The sequence below is a fragment of the Cornus florida genome, unplaced genomic scaffold (genome assembly GCF_030987335.1).
Source record: "Cornus florida cultivar Cherokee Brave unplaced genomic scaffold, ASM3098733v1 CherokeeBrave_3.0.0_Hap2_Chr02, whole genome shotgun sequence".
In the NCBI taxonomy this organism is placed as follows: Eukaryota; Viridiplantae; Streptophyta; class Magnoliopsida; order Cornales; family Cornaceae; genus Cornus; species Cornus florida.
The window spans coordinates 13,819,568-13,836,022 of NW_026775572.1; the positions used below are offsets into that span (position 1 = coordinate 13,819,568).

At 39.0% G+C, this 16,455-nt stretch overlaps 2 protein-coding genes across 3 annotated transcripts; both read right to left on the reverse strand.

The window, feature by feature from the left end:
* Positions 1-225: 225 nt before the first annotated feature.
* LOC132293751 (protein FAR1-RELATED SEQUENCE 5) lies at positions 226-7,430 on the reverse strand. Of its 2 annotated transcripts, none has more exons than XM_059791360.1 (4): positions 7,004-7,424; positions 4,711-6,896; positions 2,298-2,473; positions 226-595 (listed from the first exon to the last, which is right to left on the reverse strand). In XM_059791360.1, exons 2-3 carry the CDS (start codon positions 6,877-6,879, stop codon positions 2,300-2,302), a joined length of 2,343 nt encoding a protein of 780 aa, XP_059647343.1. In that variant the 5' UTR covers positions 6,880-6,896; positions 7,004-7,424; the 3' UTR covers positions 226-595; positions 2,298-2,299. The 2 variants fall into 2 exon arrangements, 1 of the variants encoding a protein (XP_059647343.1); XR_009477909.1 differs by lacking the exon at positions 226-595 and adding an exon at positions 3,495-3,696 and having other exon boundaries at positions 2,344-2,473; positions 7,004-7,430.
* Positions 7,431-11,361: 3,931 nt separating this feature from the next.
* Positions 11,362-16,188, reverse strand: LOC132293750 (DEAD-box ATP-dependent RNA helicase 42). Its single transcript, XM_059791359.1, has 3 exons — positions 16,031-16,188; positions 15,478-15,573; positions 11,362-15,363 (listed from the first exon to the last, which is right to left on the reverse strand). Exon 3 carries the CDS (start codon positions 15,267-15,269, stop codon positions 11,679-11,681), a length of 3,591 nt encoding a protein of 1,196 aa, XP_059647342.1. The 5' UTR covers positions 15,270-15,363; positions 15,478-15,573; positions 16,031-16,188; the 3' UTR covers positions 11,362-11,678.
* Between the last annotated feature and the right edge of the window lie 267 nt (positions 16,189-16,455).

Sequence of the window (16,455 nt, forward strand, 5' to 3'; positions counted from 1 at the left end):
CTGTTTGGTTGGCCAGATGTTGGGGGTGAAAACGGAACCAAAATCCTACCAGTCACTCTAATCCTAATGCATATGGAAGTTCCAGTATCATTATTCCTGTACGTCTTGTGGAAAATCAAACAGAGAACAAGGGAAGCTTCCAAGTTTCCTCGATTTCATTTCTAAGTTATAAATTTTTGGAGAGAGAGAGAGAGAGATGAACAAGTACCACCTAACACTCCAGAATTCTAAACAAATTAAGATATATTTCTTTATGCACGCCAATATTCAACCTCGTGATAGAAAGAAGCAATTACATATAGATTATCTTGTTAGCCGATTAGAAGGTAATAAGTATTGGTAGAACCAACTTCATATACACTAACTAGTTGTTTGACCACCATTTGCTGTTTGGTGATTACCTGTTCCTTAACCCTTGATCTGAGAAGGTGGATTTTTGAACAATTTAGCCTTGATCAGATAAGATTGGCACTAAATAAGAATCCAAGTGCCAGCAATCTTATGGATCCCGTGGACATGCAGGTTCAGTCATGAGTGTTACATCTCCTATCCTCATCTGCAGCTTTAAGCATATATCATACAGAAAAGCTTTGCCCTACAAGGTCAAGGACTAGAGATTAAGAACTTGAAGGCCACAATCAAATAGAGCAGTGGAAATAAGGTGGATCAATAAAGAGATGCAAAATAAATAAATCAATAAATTCACCACCAAACTAAAAATGATTATACGGTTCTAATCCGATAAACTACAGGCTAGGAAGCACAGACACTTCTACAAAGGAGCCGTACCCATGTCGTACCAGTGTCGTACACCGACACTCCTCAGACTCTCCTCGGACACGTGTCCGATACTTCATATACGTGTCCATAAATAAAAATTAAATTTATTATTTCGGACACTTCCTAAACTCTTCACCGACACTTTCCGGACACTTCGCCGACACTTCTCGGACATTTCTAACACAAATTTCCCCAATAATCTTGAAAATAATATGAATACTATCATGACAAAGTAGTGAAATAATAGTATATATGATATAAAAATTATTACAATAATGAAATAATTTTATTTTCTAATTCATTTCAGAGCAACTCTTAGTATAGAAATTATAAATGAATTAAAGTTTTATAATACTATTACTGAATAGATGTATAATAATAAAAATATTATATTATTATGTAGCCGTGTCCATGCAGTACCCGTGTCCTACTTTTTTAAAATTTGATATGTCGACGTATCCGTGTCGTATCGTGTCCGTGTCCCGTGTCCGTATCCATGCTACATACTCCAGCCAAGAGTATTTGTAAAGGGGGTACTTTATGTTTTCACATGTTCTACATGCATACCTTCTTCATGGTCTATTATGGTAAGCAAAGATAATTCCTTTCAATAAATTATGGACAGATAAGGATCCATTTCAAACATATTAGAAAAGACGAAGTAGGAACTATAACTTCATATTAGCTACACCTACATATTGCGAAAGCTAGCATAAGAACTATGCTCCAACAATGGCAACATAATTTTTTTTTTTTGATAAGTGACAATGGCAACATAACTTATTTTGACATACTACACTGTTGAAAAGTTTAAAACAAAACTTAACTAATGAACCAATAATGCGGATACGGGACACGTGGACGACACTATATAGACACAGTAATACAAGAAATCTTAAAAAATTAAAATAAAATATTGACACAGCAGGGATATGACAACAAAATATATTATTATAGATACAAATTCTTGATTCAATCACTAATTTGGGACAGCAGGATAATTGTTATTCTTGTTTTTACCAAAGGGCCTCTAGCCCAATGGTATAAATTCCCCATCCTCAAACAGGAGGGGAAGGGTTCGAGCCTCGGCGTGAGCAAAGTGTGTGAGTTACATACCTGATCAAAAAAGAAAAAACAAAAAACAAATATTTGTTTTTGCTTTTAAAATTTTAATATTATTTTCCTATTAACCAATAATATGTTTTCAAATTTGCATTGGAACCCTGTTTTCTAAAATAATTGCAAACTACCACGCCATTTTTAGAAAGTGTCCCAAACGTGTCCCTAATTGTTCCAACTGTGTTCTCCGCTGTGTTCAACCAAAAGAAAATAGATTCAAACTCCAGGACATTCCGTAACCGTGTCAAACAAGTGGCCCGCCATGTCCCACATGTGTCCGTGTCAGACACACCCCCTAGAGGAGTGTCCATGGTTTCTAACTGCCTGTAGAGCCTTGTAGAAGTACAGAAATATGTGCACAAATTAAAAAGAGAAAACAGGTTATAACTATGTTATACCTTTAGTTGCCATCCTTCAGACTAAGCTTTACATTTTGAACTTTGATGGATAGCTGTTGTTTATGATCCTCAATATCCCGTAACACAGAAAGTAGATTGGCCCGATAAACTTCACACTTCCGATTTGCGCAGTCCAGCTCATTGGTAAGTTCCCGGATCTTCTTGTCCATGTCATCCTACAAATAGTGCACAAAAATTCCTCGGTTACAAAGACCAACGATGATGATATAGATAAACATTTCCTGCACTGATGGGATTGGACCTTTTCTTTTGAAAAGTTTCAACAGTCAAGGCAAAGAACAGCTCATTGTTAGGGTGTAATAACATAAAGCGCTTCCACTCCAGAAGTTAAGTAATAAAAATAATAAGGAAAGGACCTGACAAATTAGCTCAAGTAAGTTTTCTATCCACTCCAACCAACTGGTATGCAACTACAGGGAATCTCAAACAATTGTAGCATCATATGAATCATATGAATCAATTGTAAAGGTGAAATCCAATCAATTCAGTGGAACAATCTAACTCCAGGGCTCTCTCCATGACTTTCATTTTATGTACTGCAGCATAAACATTAGCTAAGGCATGGGCACATAGTACCTGTCACTATGATCAGCCTGAGTGTCACTAAAGAAATCATACCATGCTACATATTGTTACTTATGGCAACTTATGTTGTAGAAAAACTTAATGGTTCAGAATTTAGAAAAGGTAAACAAAAGATTATTGGCTAAATAAGAGGAGCAAGGGCTAGCCAAGGCTTGAAATTAATTCTATAGAATGCTGGAACTTCAAAATATATGTTACTAGAAAATCAGGACATAAACTGTTTTATTATGCAAAAGGATTATAGGGTAGGGGAAAGGGTAAAGTTACAAAATATAAAAATTTGATACAAAAATTACAGAGAAGATTGCAATGAAAACAGAATTTACAGCAGCAGAGAACTATAAGAAAGAATATCCTAATGGTCTCAACTAGAATCCCCTGAATTTTCAATCTGTAACTTCTACTGTAGATTGAATCACCAAGAGATGAGGAGATAGTGATCCAGAGTTTGTTGTTTCTCTCAACCAAGAAATACTTATAGCTTCAAAGAAGTATCCTCAACTGGAACTAATGCCATCTGATTATTTAAAACTTTGAACAAGCCAACAGTATTTCTTTGCCAGTTTTACACACATAGATAGGGGTGTTTACCTCGACATATGAGAAACTGACTTCAATATGCATTTCATGTAGCTGCATCCAAGTTATGAGTATTGCATGTTTTCATGAGCATCTCCACAGAACAGGCATTTCGAGTGACTACTCAAGCTCTTATTAAAAAGGCCACCTGCTTTTGGAGCTCGTATTTCACTGATGTACACAGTAGATACGTGCTTTGTATATTAAGCTTGAACTACACCAAAACATACCATGCTCCACAAGTCAACGTCATTAAAAATTCTCTTTCATGAACAACCAGTTTACCGAAGATACTTCAAAATGTGAAAGAATCACTTCGGATATGGTGACTTCTATATTCTAAAAGAAGAAGTTTTTTTTTTTTTTTTTGATAAGCAAAAGAAGAAGTATTTTAATTCTTTTATTTTCTTGAGATTGATAAATCTCACTTCTATAAATCACAAATAAATTGGATTAGGGCTAAAATACAACCTCAAGATCGAATAAAACCAATGTCAGACAATAGTGGGAAGTACATTTCAAGCACAAACCAGCACTTTAAGAAATGAAAAAATTATCAACGAGTACATTTTTTACACAGTTGAGTAAAATACACTGGAGATAAAAAATAAGCAAATAGATTAAGATGATTTGATCATATGAAGTGAGAACTGATAAATGCAGAGTGACAAAAAGTGGTCTGATTCACATTGAAGGTAATGACAGGGGATGCGAAGACCAAATTGACATGAGCTAAGATAATAAGGGACAATATGATAATGTGTTATTTAACTAAAATTAGAGCATTAGATAGAGTAGAATAACAAGACAAGATTCTTGTAAACAACTCCAAAAAGTTGGGATATCATACCCTTGATACATACATCAGAGCAGTCCTCAGATTTATCTTAATTTTAAAACTACGAACATTGAAAGATTCAAATGCATATAACTTAATTTGTAGGACAAAATGCATATAACTAAATTTGTAGGACATGTAAAGTATTGCAGAGCTTATAATCAAGAGCCATAGTCAGAACAATGCCCAGTAGTTGAGAAGATGATATAAAGGAAAAACATGCAGGACACAATCTACTTTAAAAAGTACACACAGGAGGGGTAGTAAATGAAAGCCAAGTAGATGGAAGTGGAAAAGGACAAATAAAGTTAAGGTTGCATTTTTCTGAAAGATGAAGTGACGAACAGAAAAGATGTCAATTAGAAAAGCAATAGGAGGAAATTTACTAACCTCAGATAGTTGCTGACCCATGCTCCCTTGGTGATCCCCAGAACAAAATTTTGCCCTACTTCCATCACTTGTCGATTCCTCCCTGGTACGCCCATTGATCATTGGTATTCTCCCGTCACTCTTGGTTGCAGAAGCAACTCTTTTGGCAGCCACTTGCAGAGCATCCTTGGCCGCATTGTAAGTGTCAACAGATTCTGCCCCTTCACTTACAAATTTAAGGGCCTCGTGACGTAAAGTATTAAACCGAACAGTGTGAGACTCGAGATAACTACTAAATGCATTACCAGACCGTTCTTCCAATATAATGCTGCTCTTTGCATTTCTTGTCCACCGTTTCAAAATGTAATGAGATGGAAGAGTAAGAACATTTGTCACTCGAAAAACGGCCAAAACATGTCTACAAAGAAGACCTGAGAACTCAAACATCTGACAGCTACAAGTTGCTCTCATCTCTAGTACATTAAATTTAACATAGTTAGCTTTGTTATCCTCTCCAAACTTTGCTACTTGATAAGTAGTGCTTTCCCCATCATCCTCCACTTTGGATGCCATGAAAGTAAGTGTCCCAACTAACTCCTCTTGAAATCTCATAAATAACTTTCTCGTGTACAGTTCAGATGCTTGTTTCTCCATGGGAGAAGGGGTCCTTAGAGCAGGGGAAATGTTCATCGTATCATAATCTGCTTTCACTTCTTTCTCGTTGCGACTTTCTAATGCTTTCTCATACAGCTTGAAGAACTGATTAAGATTGGTGGACGCATTCACATATCCATCAAAATATGAGTTCATACTATCACTGCGCTGAGTTATGGACATTTCTGCAAAAAATGTGTCACGTAAATATACTGGTACCCATTGCCTGCGAGCAGAGTATATTGCTTGAAGCCATACATGATCCCTAAGATCATACTTATCAACAAGTGACAACCAGCATGACTCAAACTCATCAACTGTGTCAGTCGAGTTCACACATTTGTGGAAGTCTGATTCAAAATTTGGATGTTGAAGGAACACATTAGACAACTTCTCCTGGCATTTCTTAAAAATGTGCCATTTACAGAAACGGTGGCGGGTCTCTGGGAAAACCTGCATAATGGCCGACCCTATCACCGCATCGTGATCTGTGGTGATTGATACTGGAGGACGACCAGACATTGCTGTAAGCCACGTCTTAAATAGCCAGACAAATGATGCTTCTGATTCATTCAATAGGAATGCACAGCCAAACAAGACAGCTTGTCCATGATGGTTCACTCCAGTGAATGGAGCAAAAGGCAAACGGTACCTATTTGACCTGTATGTTGTGTCAAATGTGACCGTATCACCAAAATGGGTGTAGCTCGCCCTTGCCTTTGGATCAGCCCAGAAAACATTACCTGTACACTGTTCCTCATCGCCCTGCACGGCATAGAAGAATGCAGGGTTCTCAGCCTGCATTTGTCTCAGGTAATCTATAAGGAGTTGAATATCTCCTTCTAAGCTCCTTTGGCGATTATTTCTCATGTAATTCCTACAGTCTACCTCCGTAAACCCGACTTTGCTAATACCACCATACTCTTTGATCAGGGCCGACATAATCCTACGGGGGCCCATTCCAGCTGCCTGCAAGGTATCAATCAAGGTCTTAGCAGGACCAGAGATTTGACGGTGGGAGCGAAGGCAATGCACCTGATCCGGGGGAACCAACTCGTGATTATGTCCCTTGACAAAGCCAGACACAACCCATTTACCAGAATCTTTTATCTTCACAGACAACGCTGCTTTACATCCCACCCGGGTGATGATCCGGGGACGTTTGATCTCTCTATCCTTGGTGCGCTTCTCATTCAAGTTCCGAAACCCTTCTTTAGCACAAACAAAAGACCTCTGTATGATCGCTCCATCCTTCCTGGACCTACGGGAGGAGCTAACACGCGTGCTGAAACCAACACGTCTGGCATACGAGTTATAGAACGCCTTGGCAGCCTCTTCGGATTCAAATTCCATGCCCTCATAAGGCTCAAGGTCCGGGTCCCCCTCAGGAATGTAAATTTCCCCACCACCACTCCCACCTCCGGTGGGCGAACTATCAACCATCTCATCCTCATCAACGTGGTGCTCAATGTCCATGCCATCGTCTCCACCTCCTAACCCTATATCGAATTCGATTATCTCGTTTTCCATGTTCATTTCAAAAGGGTTCGCCACTGTGTATATAAAAAATTTAAATTTCGCAACTCTATTACAGTCTAATTATAATCAAACCACATACGATTCTACAAAACAATAATTTTGTATAAAGAGAAGAACTGACCGTCATATACGCGTGTATTTGTGTGTAAATATGGCCGAGTGAAGTCTCCTCTTGTGGGTGAGCTCCGTTCAATGTTCAAACTCGAAACAGTCACAACTCATGTAGATGAACATGAAGAACAGTGAAGAAAGTAAGAGTATTGTAGTGTTTTTTCGACGAATATACGAGAGACATGCCTGATCGGGATTGGGAATTCTGAATTCTTAGGGTTTCTAAAGAATGATATTGATTCAGATGAGAAGAACAGAGAGCCCAATAACTAAATCTGACGTTAATGGGTTATTGGGGTTTTCGTCTTGAGTCAAGCGACTGCAGATGGGGGAAGAATTGGGGAGGGAGGAGATAGACGACGACGACGACGAAGAAGAAGAGAGAGAGAGAGAGAGAGAGAGAGAGAGAGACAGTGAGTGAGAGGAATGATGGGTGGTGATCTGCTGTTTTGTTTTCTAGCCCACCTCCGTGGCCTTCATCCAATAAGTTGACGGCTTGACCAAGCCCTGGGTGGGGTGGGGTAGTAGGGCTGCAATATGGGTAGGTTAACCCGAACCAAACTTGGATCCGATCCATTTATTTTGAGATTTTTATTTTATTTTATTTTTGAGTCTTGCTATTTAACCTGATAAATAAAAACCTACCATTTCACCTTTCTATTACTTATGGCCGGTGCCTCGATAGCCCAGTGGGCTAGTGTCTCGGTAGACTTTGAAGTGTCAAGTTTTGACTCTAACTTCTAACACTTCTTTCCTTGTAATAAATAAATAAAATGTGGTTAACTATGTGTCAAATATAATGGGACCATTTTAAAATATAAGATAATTAACTATCTGAAAAGTTATAATCCCTGTCTAGATTTCATTATCGTCATTGGGAATTAAAATTTTAATCACCATGTATATCAAATTGTATATCACAATGCATCTCTCTAAGAACTGTTGACATACTTAAGATTGCATCTTCTATATATAATTAGATTGTGTATCCCTCATTATATATAAAAGATTGTGTCTTTGATCATTAATATCAATCTAATTACTTTGATAGGCTTTGTTCATCGCTATAATGATCAAAACTAATGATCTATGGGACACCCAAGAACAAAAACAAAGAAAGGAATTTAAAGAAAAATTGCAAAGCATTGAAAATTTGTAAAATATTACATAAGATTTTTATCTCTGTCAATTTTAAATCGGAATATTAAAGTCATCAATAATATCATTTTCCTTTATTTTTTTATTGTTTGAAACAAACCCTTCTAATCATCGCGGTGCACCCTCGTGCAATGATGTCCGAGCTTATAGCCCTCCTCTTGAAATTTTGACAACCATATTTACTAAGATTGATAAATCATCACTCAAATTTAATTTAATTAGACTCTAGGTTGAGATGTGGACAAATCAAGCTCAAATTCAACCTAATGTTTTACCTATTTATTATTATTTTTTTTTTTTTTAAATCATGATCAATATTTTGAGCGTGTTTGAGATGTGTGTTTGTTGTGTCTAATCTTAATCCTCCTTGTCCACATTTTTTTTTTTTTTTTTCTTGGGTCAAAGACAGAATTTATTCATTAAGAAACCTGAAAACCAAGGAGAGATTTGCAATGTCTTCGTCAATAAGAGTGAGAAAAACCTAACAAATAGGCAGCCTGGTTAGCTTAACGCAGAGAAAAAACAAGGGACCAATCCCCTATTTTGAGCCTAAAGTGAACCCAGTTTTGAGCACAACACCAGTCGAAGAAGACAAAGCCGATTCATTTTCAGCTTTAGACTCGAAAATGATGCGCAAGGAAGTCCATTAACAGGGTGTTCATGACCCATCTCACCGTCGGCCAAAACGAACCATATTGTGCATACCAGCCCCCTCTTGCCACTGCTGGCTCCATCCTTGGACCATAAATTCTGGATTGTTTAAACTCCTAGGTTCTTCATGAGACTCCACCGACAAAACACAAAAATTCATGCGTAGGCAATAAATCCCGGTCGCAACTTGCTTTCATCCCACCATTAAATGTATACCCATTAATGACTTTCAGCCGCCATTGGTCAAAGGAAGCCACCATCAGAACTTAATTCATCCTCAATGTCCACTTTAATGAAACATATTTGTAGCATAATATTGCTTAATTAACCATTTTTAGACACTAAAATTGCACTCTGGAGTATATTTTAAACTAAAGCTTCATCTAAACCATAGAAGACGTTGAATTGAACAAGTCTAGTTATTATTAGACACTAAAATTTCACTCAACTTATATTCCCCATCTCTGTTCCCAAGTAGAGTACAAAATGGAGAAAAATTAGAAGATTCAAACAATAAACTACAGGCCTAACACATTTTCAAATTTAAAATTAAAAACTAAAAAAAAATAAATCAATAAATACCTGCATCAACAAAAAAGTAAGAACATTTCTTAAAGAAGAAGGGAAAAAAAAAAAGGCGGGGAAGGAAGGAAATCTTTTCCAAAACACCATAAAGCAAATGACAGAAGAATAACCACCTCAGTATACAGAACTTCCAGGCAGACAATATGGTCTTTGAAAGCTTGCAAACTTGTTTCCAGCCAAATTGCTATCACACTTCACACAACCACTTCAATCACAAAAATGAGAGAGAGAAAGAAGGAACACACAGAATGCGGGAATAACCTCAATATCCTCTTACCAGTGGGGTGTAGATGTAAAGACCAGTACCCCATAAACATTAAAATTCATATTCCTTCCAAAAACCTAACTGAAGAAATCCACTCACAAGAGAGAGAATGCTGAACTGCATGGTGGTCAAGGTAGTAGTTGTAGTACTCATGATTGGATAAGTGTTTTGGAAGCCATCAGGTCGGGTTGTCGGAAATTTTGATACTGACGTAGGGAGAAAAGAGGTACTGCTGCAATGTATCAAGAAAAAGAGGAAAGCCTTAATGCAGAAGCAAAACATCAAGACTAATGCAGCGCATAAGGAATTGAACAAAACGAACAGAAAGAAGAAAATTTCGAAATCAATTAGACTTCGAGGCAGGATCCTCTGAACTTTACCTTTCCTTAACTATAACCCCACAGACCCTACCCCCTTCTTACTACTCCTTTGGGAACCCTAAACTTCACACCTAAGCTTATAACAACAATAGCATATGTGTGTGGGTGTGGGTGTGGGTGTGGGTGTGTGCACATACACTGTAAACACCCGTCTCTATCTTTCTACGCCAATTAAAACATCAAAAGCTCGTAGTGTGAGTGCAGGAGTGTTCTATACACTTGTCCTAGGCACTATTGGATGTAGTTTTTTTTTTTTTTTTTCCTCAACAAGCTTTTCCCAAATACTTGGGGTTCACTACACAAATAATGTTTCGCCATTCTGCTCATCTAAGGTCATCACCTCAATAAAACCACATACTAGCTACCTAGCACAATCCTCCTCATTTTTCGAGCATGGGACTAGCTGTGTAAAGATAAGATACTAAACACGATATAATGATACATGTAAAATATCTATAGATGCATTCTAAATAGAGAGAAATATAGTTAAATAAAGGTGGAAAAAGAGAGAGGGAACACAAGAATAGGAAATACTACTTATTGGAGGTGGACTAAAATTGGGGGAGCTGCAAATTAATATATATGATATGCTTCTACAAACAGTTTATTAACTTGAAGAAGACCTATCAATATATCCAGTCTGCACTATCAAAAAGGACAACAATTAGTAGGCACCACCTAGTTCAGCAAATGTACAGTGATCATCCAGGATCAGAACAGTCAGGTCAAATATCTAACTCAAATTCGCAAACCAAATATAACAGTAGTAACAAAACTTGCAACTATTTCTAATATTATTTTGACTACTATATCTACATTTTTATTTGGCAGATCAACAGAGAAAATAAGAATATGCATGGCAAGTGTGGGGGGAAATTATAGGGAAGTCTCCAAGAACAGCTTGAGAACACCGTCAATAGCAACAAAGGGCTTTATGATTTCCCAATCAAACCTACAAACAGAGAAAAAAAAAATGTCCATATCAGATCGAACAGCTAAAGTCACAGGGAAAGGAGAAGCCACTTGAACCAGGAGCTTGAAATGACACTTTAAAAGAGGACCATAAAGGAAAAGTGCCCACCGTGATTGCCATCTCTTAGATAGCCTCTGGGAGCATATAGACGACATGCACAGGCAAGTGTAGACTTGGATCCTCGCTCGAGCCATGGGACAAGGATTTAATGGCGAAAAAGAAAACAAAACAAAAAAATCAAATGGGGCTCCGACTTGTGAAAATTATTAGAAAACATAAAACAGAAATAATCAAAGAATCAAGTAGTTGGACCACAATCACACTGGTTCTAACACATGCTGAAAAGGAGCAGAAGGTAAGCTCATGAGACGACAGGTTCATTTTATTACATATAATCTATAAAAAAAACATATCAGTATTTCAAAACAGTGACTTTGAAATCATCTTCCTATTTCTACATCTGGCATAATTCATTTTCCAATATAAAACTCATGTCCATGAGCTTCCCATTTTAAAAAGAAAAACTAGATACTGTTACAACTTCCAAATTAAATTCCACCAGAAAGGATAAAGCATCTCCAAAGCAATGATCAACCATAATAGAGAAAAAAATGAACAACCTTAAGTATAACCGAGCAAGAAACATCGGCATCCAGTGTCTCGAGCCTGGTTCTTACACAACCGAGTACCTGCCTGGTTGGGCTGAACCTGGAAGTGATGAGGCTTGGGTTGTAATATCCTCCAACACACGCTTCAATTCTGCTTTGGCTCTCTTCACAGATTGCTCAGTAGGCCCCTCAATGAACAAGTAGAGCTTGCGTTCCCCTGGTCCTGCGATCTTACCGGGTGGAAAATACTGTCCCCTAGTTGTAATGGCAGCACCAGTCCATTCAGAAATAGGACCCAGGGTTTCCTTGTGTGTCACCTTCCAACGAGCATTTTGAGGAAAATCATTAATCTCTAACTCTGCTTCATAATGCTCAGGCATAGCATCAGCCTGAATCTTTGCCAAGTTATGCTGCAAGTTCATTGCAGCTGCAATTGCCGCTGCCCTAGCTGCCCCATCATTGGGAGCAAGGGGCAGTGTTGTCCCAGGCACAACAGATGCTGCTCCTGGTATTGTTAGACCAAGGACACCTGGCAGAGAAACTGATAATCCGCCATTCGGAAGCAGTTGAGCAGCTGAGACAGGCGTTGACATCGAAGCCATACTCACTTTGGAAGCAGCAGCAAGTGCAGCTGCCTGAGCAAGGACAGCTTGCTGAGAAATGTCGCCACCTGCCTTTCGAACCCCTTCATCTTCATCTTCTGAATCTGACTTGTCCTCCTCAAAACCGTACTCTTTTGCCTGTGCTTTCTTTGCCGCTCTTCTCACTTCATCCTCCTCTTCATTAAATTTAAAACCACTTCCACCATAACCAGTTCCATGGGCTTGCTCAAGTCCCTGATTCACCTTCGCCATGAAACCATCAGCGAGAGCTTTCAAGTCATCTGGAACTACTTGCTCTGATAGTTCCAATGCTTTTACAAGGTCAGGTGCATATCTCTCATCTTCCTCCGAAATAAATGTGATAGCACAGCCTTTCCGACCAGCTCGGCCTGTTCGACCAACACGATGGACATAGTCTTCATAGTGGTTTGGGACATCAAAATTGATCACCAGTTCAAGCTCCTTCACATCTAAACCCCTGGCAGCAATACTTGTAGCAATCAATAAATTACAAACATTACTCTTGAAATCAGAAATGGTGGATTCACGATCTGTCTGATCCTTAGCACCATGAAGTGAGAGGCAAGGATAACCATGCTTGAGCAAATCCCTGAACAATGCATCACATTTCTCCTGTGAGTGGACAAATATCAAAATCTTTCCCTTTTCATACCATTCTCCAAGTAGTTCTAACAGTCTTAAGAACCTTTCATTTTCGAGTCTCACCTCAACTAACTGTGCTATGTCACTGTTCACAACACTCCTCCCACCAACCTGTATTTCCACAGGTTTGTTCAACACTTTCCGTGCCAAAATTTCAACCTGGCGAGGGAAAGTAGCAGAGAAGAGCACGGTTTGACGGTCTGGTCGAGTATTCTGAACAATTCTAGTGATCTGGGGTTCAAAACCCATATCAAACATTCGATCAGCTTCATCCATGACCAAATAAGTGACTCTTCGAAGATTTGTTATTTTCCCACCACTCGTACAAAGTATGTCAATCATCCTACCTGGAGTGCAGACAACAATTTCAGCCCCACGCTTTAATTCACTAATTTGTTGAGCAACTCCAGAGCCTCCATATACAGGCACACAGCTGAGACCCATTACCTTTGTGAACTTCTTGATATCACTGTGGATCTGTTGAACAAGCTCCCTTGTAGGTGCCATTATCAGCCCAATAGGCCCATCTCCAGACATCAAAGGTTGCTGGTCGTTGATATGCCTCAACATTGGTAGCACAAAGGCTAGTGTTTTTCCGGACCCAGTCTTTCCAATACCTATGCAGTCACGACCGCTCATAATTATTGGCAATGCTTGAGCTTGAATTGGCATGGGCTTTTCATAGTTAAGCTTCTTTATCGTGTCCAAAATTTTATTTGTCAATCCTGTCTGGTACCAAGTCCTAACTGGCTTTGGCACATCCTTTCCATGTATCTTCAATTCCAATTGTTTTCTGTAAGCAGCAACCTCTTCAGAAGTCATCCTTGAGATTTCCTTCACTTCAGTATAGAAATCTTTTCGGAAAGGGGCATAATCAATCTTCGAATGGTCAACTAGTGATAGTTTTTCAGCTTTGGTCTTCTTCACCCTTTTCATGAATTCATCATCATCTTCGTCTTCAAGAGGATCTTCATCATTCTCAATATCGCCATAGTCTGAATCTGAATCTTCACCAGGAATGATTCTGCCTATAGATTTATTTAAACCTTTTTTAGGTTGATCTCCATTACTTCGACTGCCATTCTTCAAGTCAGAATTCTTTTCGTCTGAGGTAGAAGGAAGCACAGCATTGTTTAGCTTCTCAACTTCGGGCAATACCATAGAGTTCATGAAAGCATCTAGTGGATCAATTTCATCGTCCTCTACAGCAGTATCATCACCCACATTGCGCAAAGCAGGTGCAGCATCTCCATTCTCTGAGTCAACTGCCATGCGATCACCAGCCTCGTCGGAAGGTTTAGCATCCTCATCCAAGTTCATATCCATCTCAGATTTGCCCTCAGGGGGCGCTTCTTCATCATCCGATTCTCCTTCTAAGGTCCAGGTCTTGCCTGATTTGGGTTCATCAGCATTCGCTACTCCAAGCTTTTCTCTCTCAGATTCCTCTTTCTTTCTTCTCAACTCTTGCCATTCTTGAACTCTCCTCCTTCGCTTTTCCATCTCCTCATCCAATTTCCGTTGTTCTTCTTCTAAATCCTCTTCTCGGGTCCTTGTCTCTTTCTTATCCAATAATTCTTCCTCGCTCCTTTTTCGGGAGCCACTATCTTCACTGCCATCCCTGTGCCTGTTCGACCTGCTGCTTCGTTCACGCTCTCTCTCCCTATAATCATCCTCTCTCCTCCTGGCCTTTCTATCACGTCCTCTGGCATCATCATCATCACTAGTATCATCTCGACGACGCTTCTCCTTTTCCCGTTTCCTCTCCCTTTCTCTTTCCCTCTCCCTGTCTTCTCGCTCACGCTCCCTCTTCTCCCTTTCTCTCTCCCTCTCCTTCTCCCTCTCCCTCTCCCTCTCTTTCTCTTTCTCTTTCTCCCTCTCCCTCTCCCTTGCCCTCTCTCTTTCTCTCTCCTTCTCTTTCTCCCTTTCTCTGTCTCTCTCCTCCCGTTCCCTCTCCCTCTCCCTCTCCCTCGCCCTCTCTTTGATCTCCTTCTCTCTATCTTCTCTATCCCCGTCCCCATCTCTATCATCCCTGTCCTTGTCTCTCGTCCTACTTCTCGCTCTTTCATCATCCCGAGTCCTTACCCGGTGCCTGTCCTTGTCTCTTTCCCTGTGTCTATCCTTGTGTTTCTCCTTCTCCCTGTGCTTGTCATCGGTGCTTTTCTCTCTCTCGGATCGCCGACTCTCCTTGTCTTTCTTGTCAGAAGAAGCACGGTGGTGGTCCCTATCCCTCTCCTTTTCCTTCTCCCTGTGTCTCTCTCCATTCCGTTCCCTGTCCCGGTCTCGATGACTCCTCTTCGGCTCTTCCTCATCCTCCTTAACCCGATGACTCCTCTTCGGTTCTTCCTCCCTTTCTGAATCTTCCCTCTTAGATTTGTGTTTGGACTCTTCCATTGCTGCTACGAACTAACCAAACAACCACCACCAGTGTGTGTATAAATGCCAAAATTTGTTTTCAAACTATTATGCTAACGAACATACGAATTTGCTGCAACCACAAAGCAATTATGACATCAAGATCACAGTGACAAGAGGAGATGTCTACTTGAAATGAAAAATAAAAAGAAAGTGGAACATAATTAAAATTTTAAAAGTAATATACCTGTAACAGACCCAAATTTCCACCCTGGTCCAAAGCCAAAACTGAAGCACCTCTTGCAACAGCAAGTGTGCAGCAGCTATTCCAGATTTCCACAACCTGCGCAATATTGCATTAATCACTATTGATCAATTGTTATTTACGCTTTTGAAATACCAAACAGTAACACACAGAGGATTAATGTTATTATTTAAGCAAATAAATAAGTATAACATATGAGAGCAATGTTCTAACTTCTGTGGTAATATAAATATATCAGAAAATTAAGTATTTTGGAAACCCTAGTTCTCTGCAACCTTCGTAATCCCCAACCGCAAAACATCCAAAGAAATCAAAATCTGAATCCCTTCAATGGCCCTAAAGTTTCAGAAGGCCAAATACGGTGCAATTTCAGGTGCGAAATCTAAGATAGATCTGATTAAAATTTAATAGTAAAACATAGAAGATGAAAAGAAAAAAAAAAATTTGAAACGATGAATAACTAAAACTGTTTGCAATAATCACACAACAAATCATACAATAGTATTTCAGCGAATAAGGATATAGGTTTTGAGACCTTGCCCGCTTTCCGTATGAATATGGAGGGAGGAAGTTCAGAAACCCTAGTTTTTCACTTGCCCGGTTCGAGCTTCTCTTTTGTCTCTGGAGAATCTCTCCGTGGACGTCGAAAAAAAATAGTAGTAGTTACTAGTTCTTTGTCTCGAACCAAATGGGCCCTATAATTTTTCATTGCGTTTGGACCGAAGGAATTAGAGTGAAAATAAGGTGAAAGAAAATAAAAGATTTCATATTTACAAAAAAAAAAAAAAAAAAACTCTCTTCCTTTGCATTTTTTTTTTTTTTTCCCTGATTATTGATTTTTTTTTTTTTCCAAATTTGATAATTGAAAAGGTAAGTGGACCATTAAAAACAAAAACGGAGAAGGGAACATAACCTTTAAAAATAATGATCTACTCCGTACTATTTTTTTATTTTTTTTTT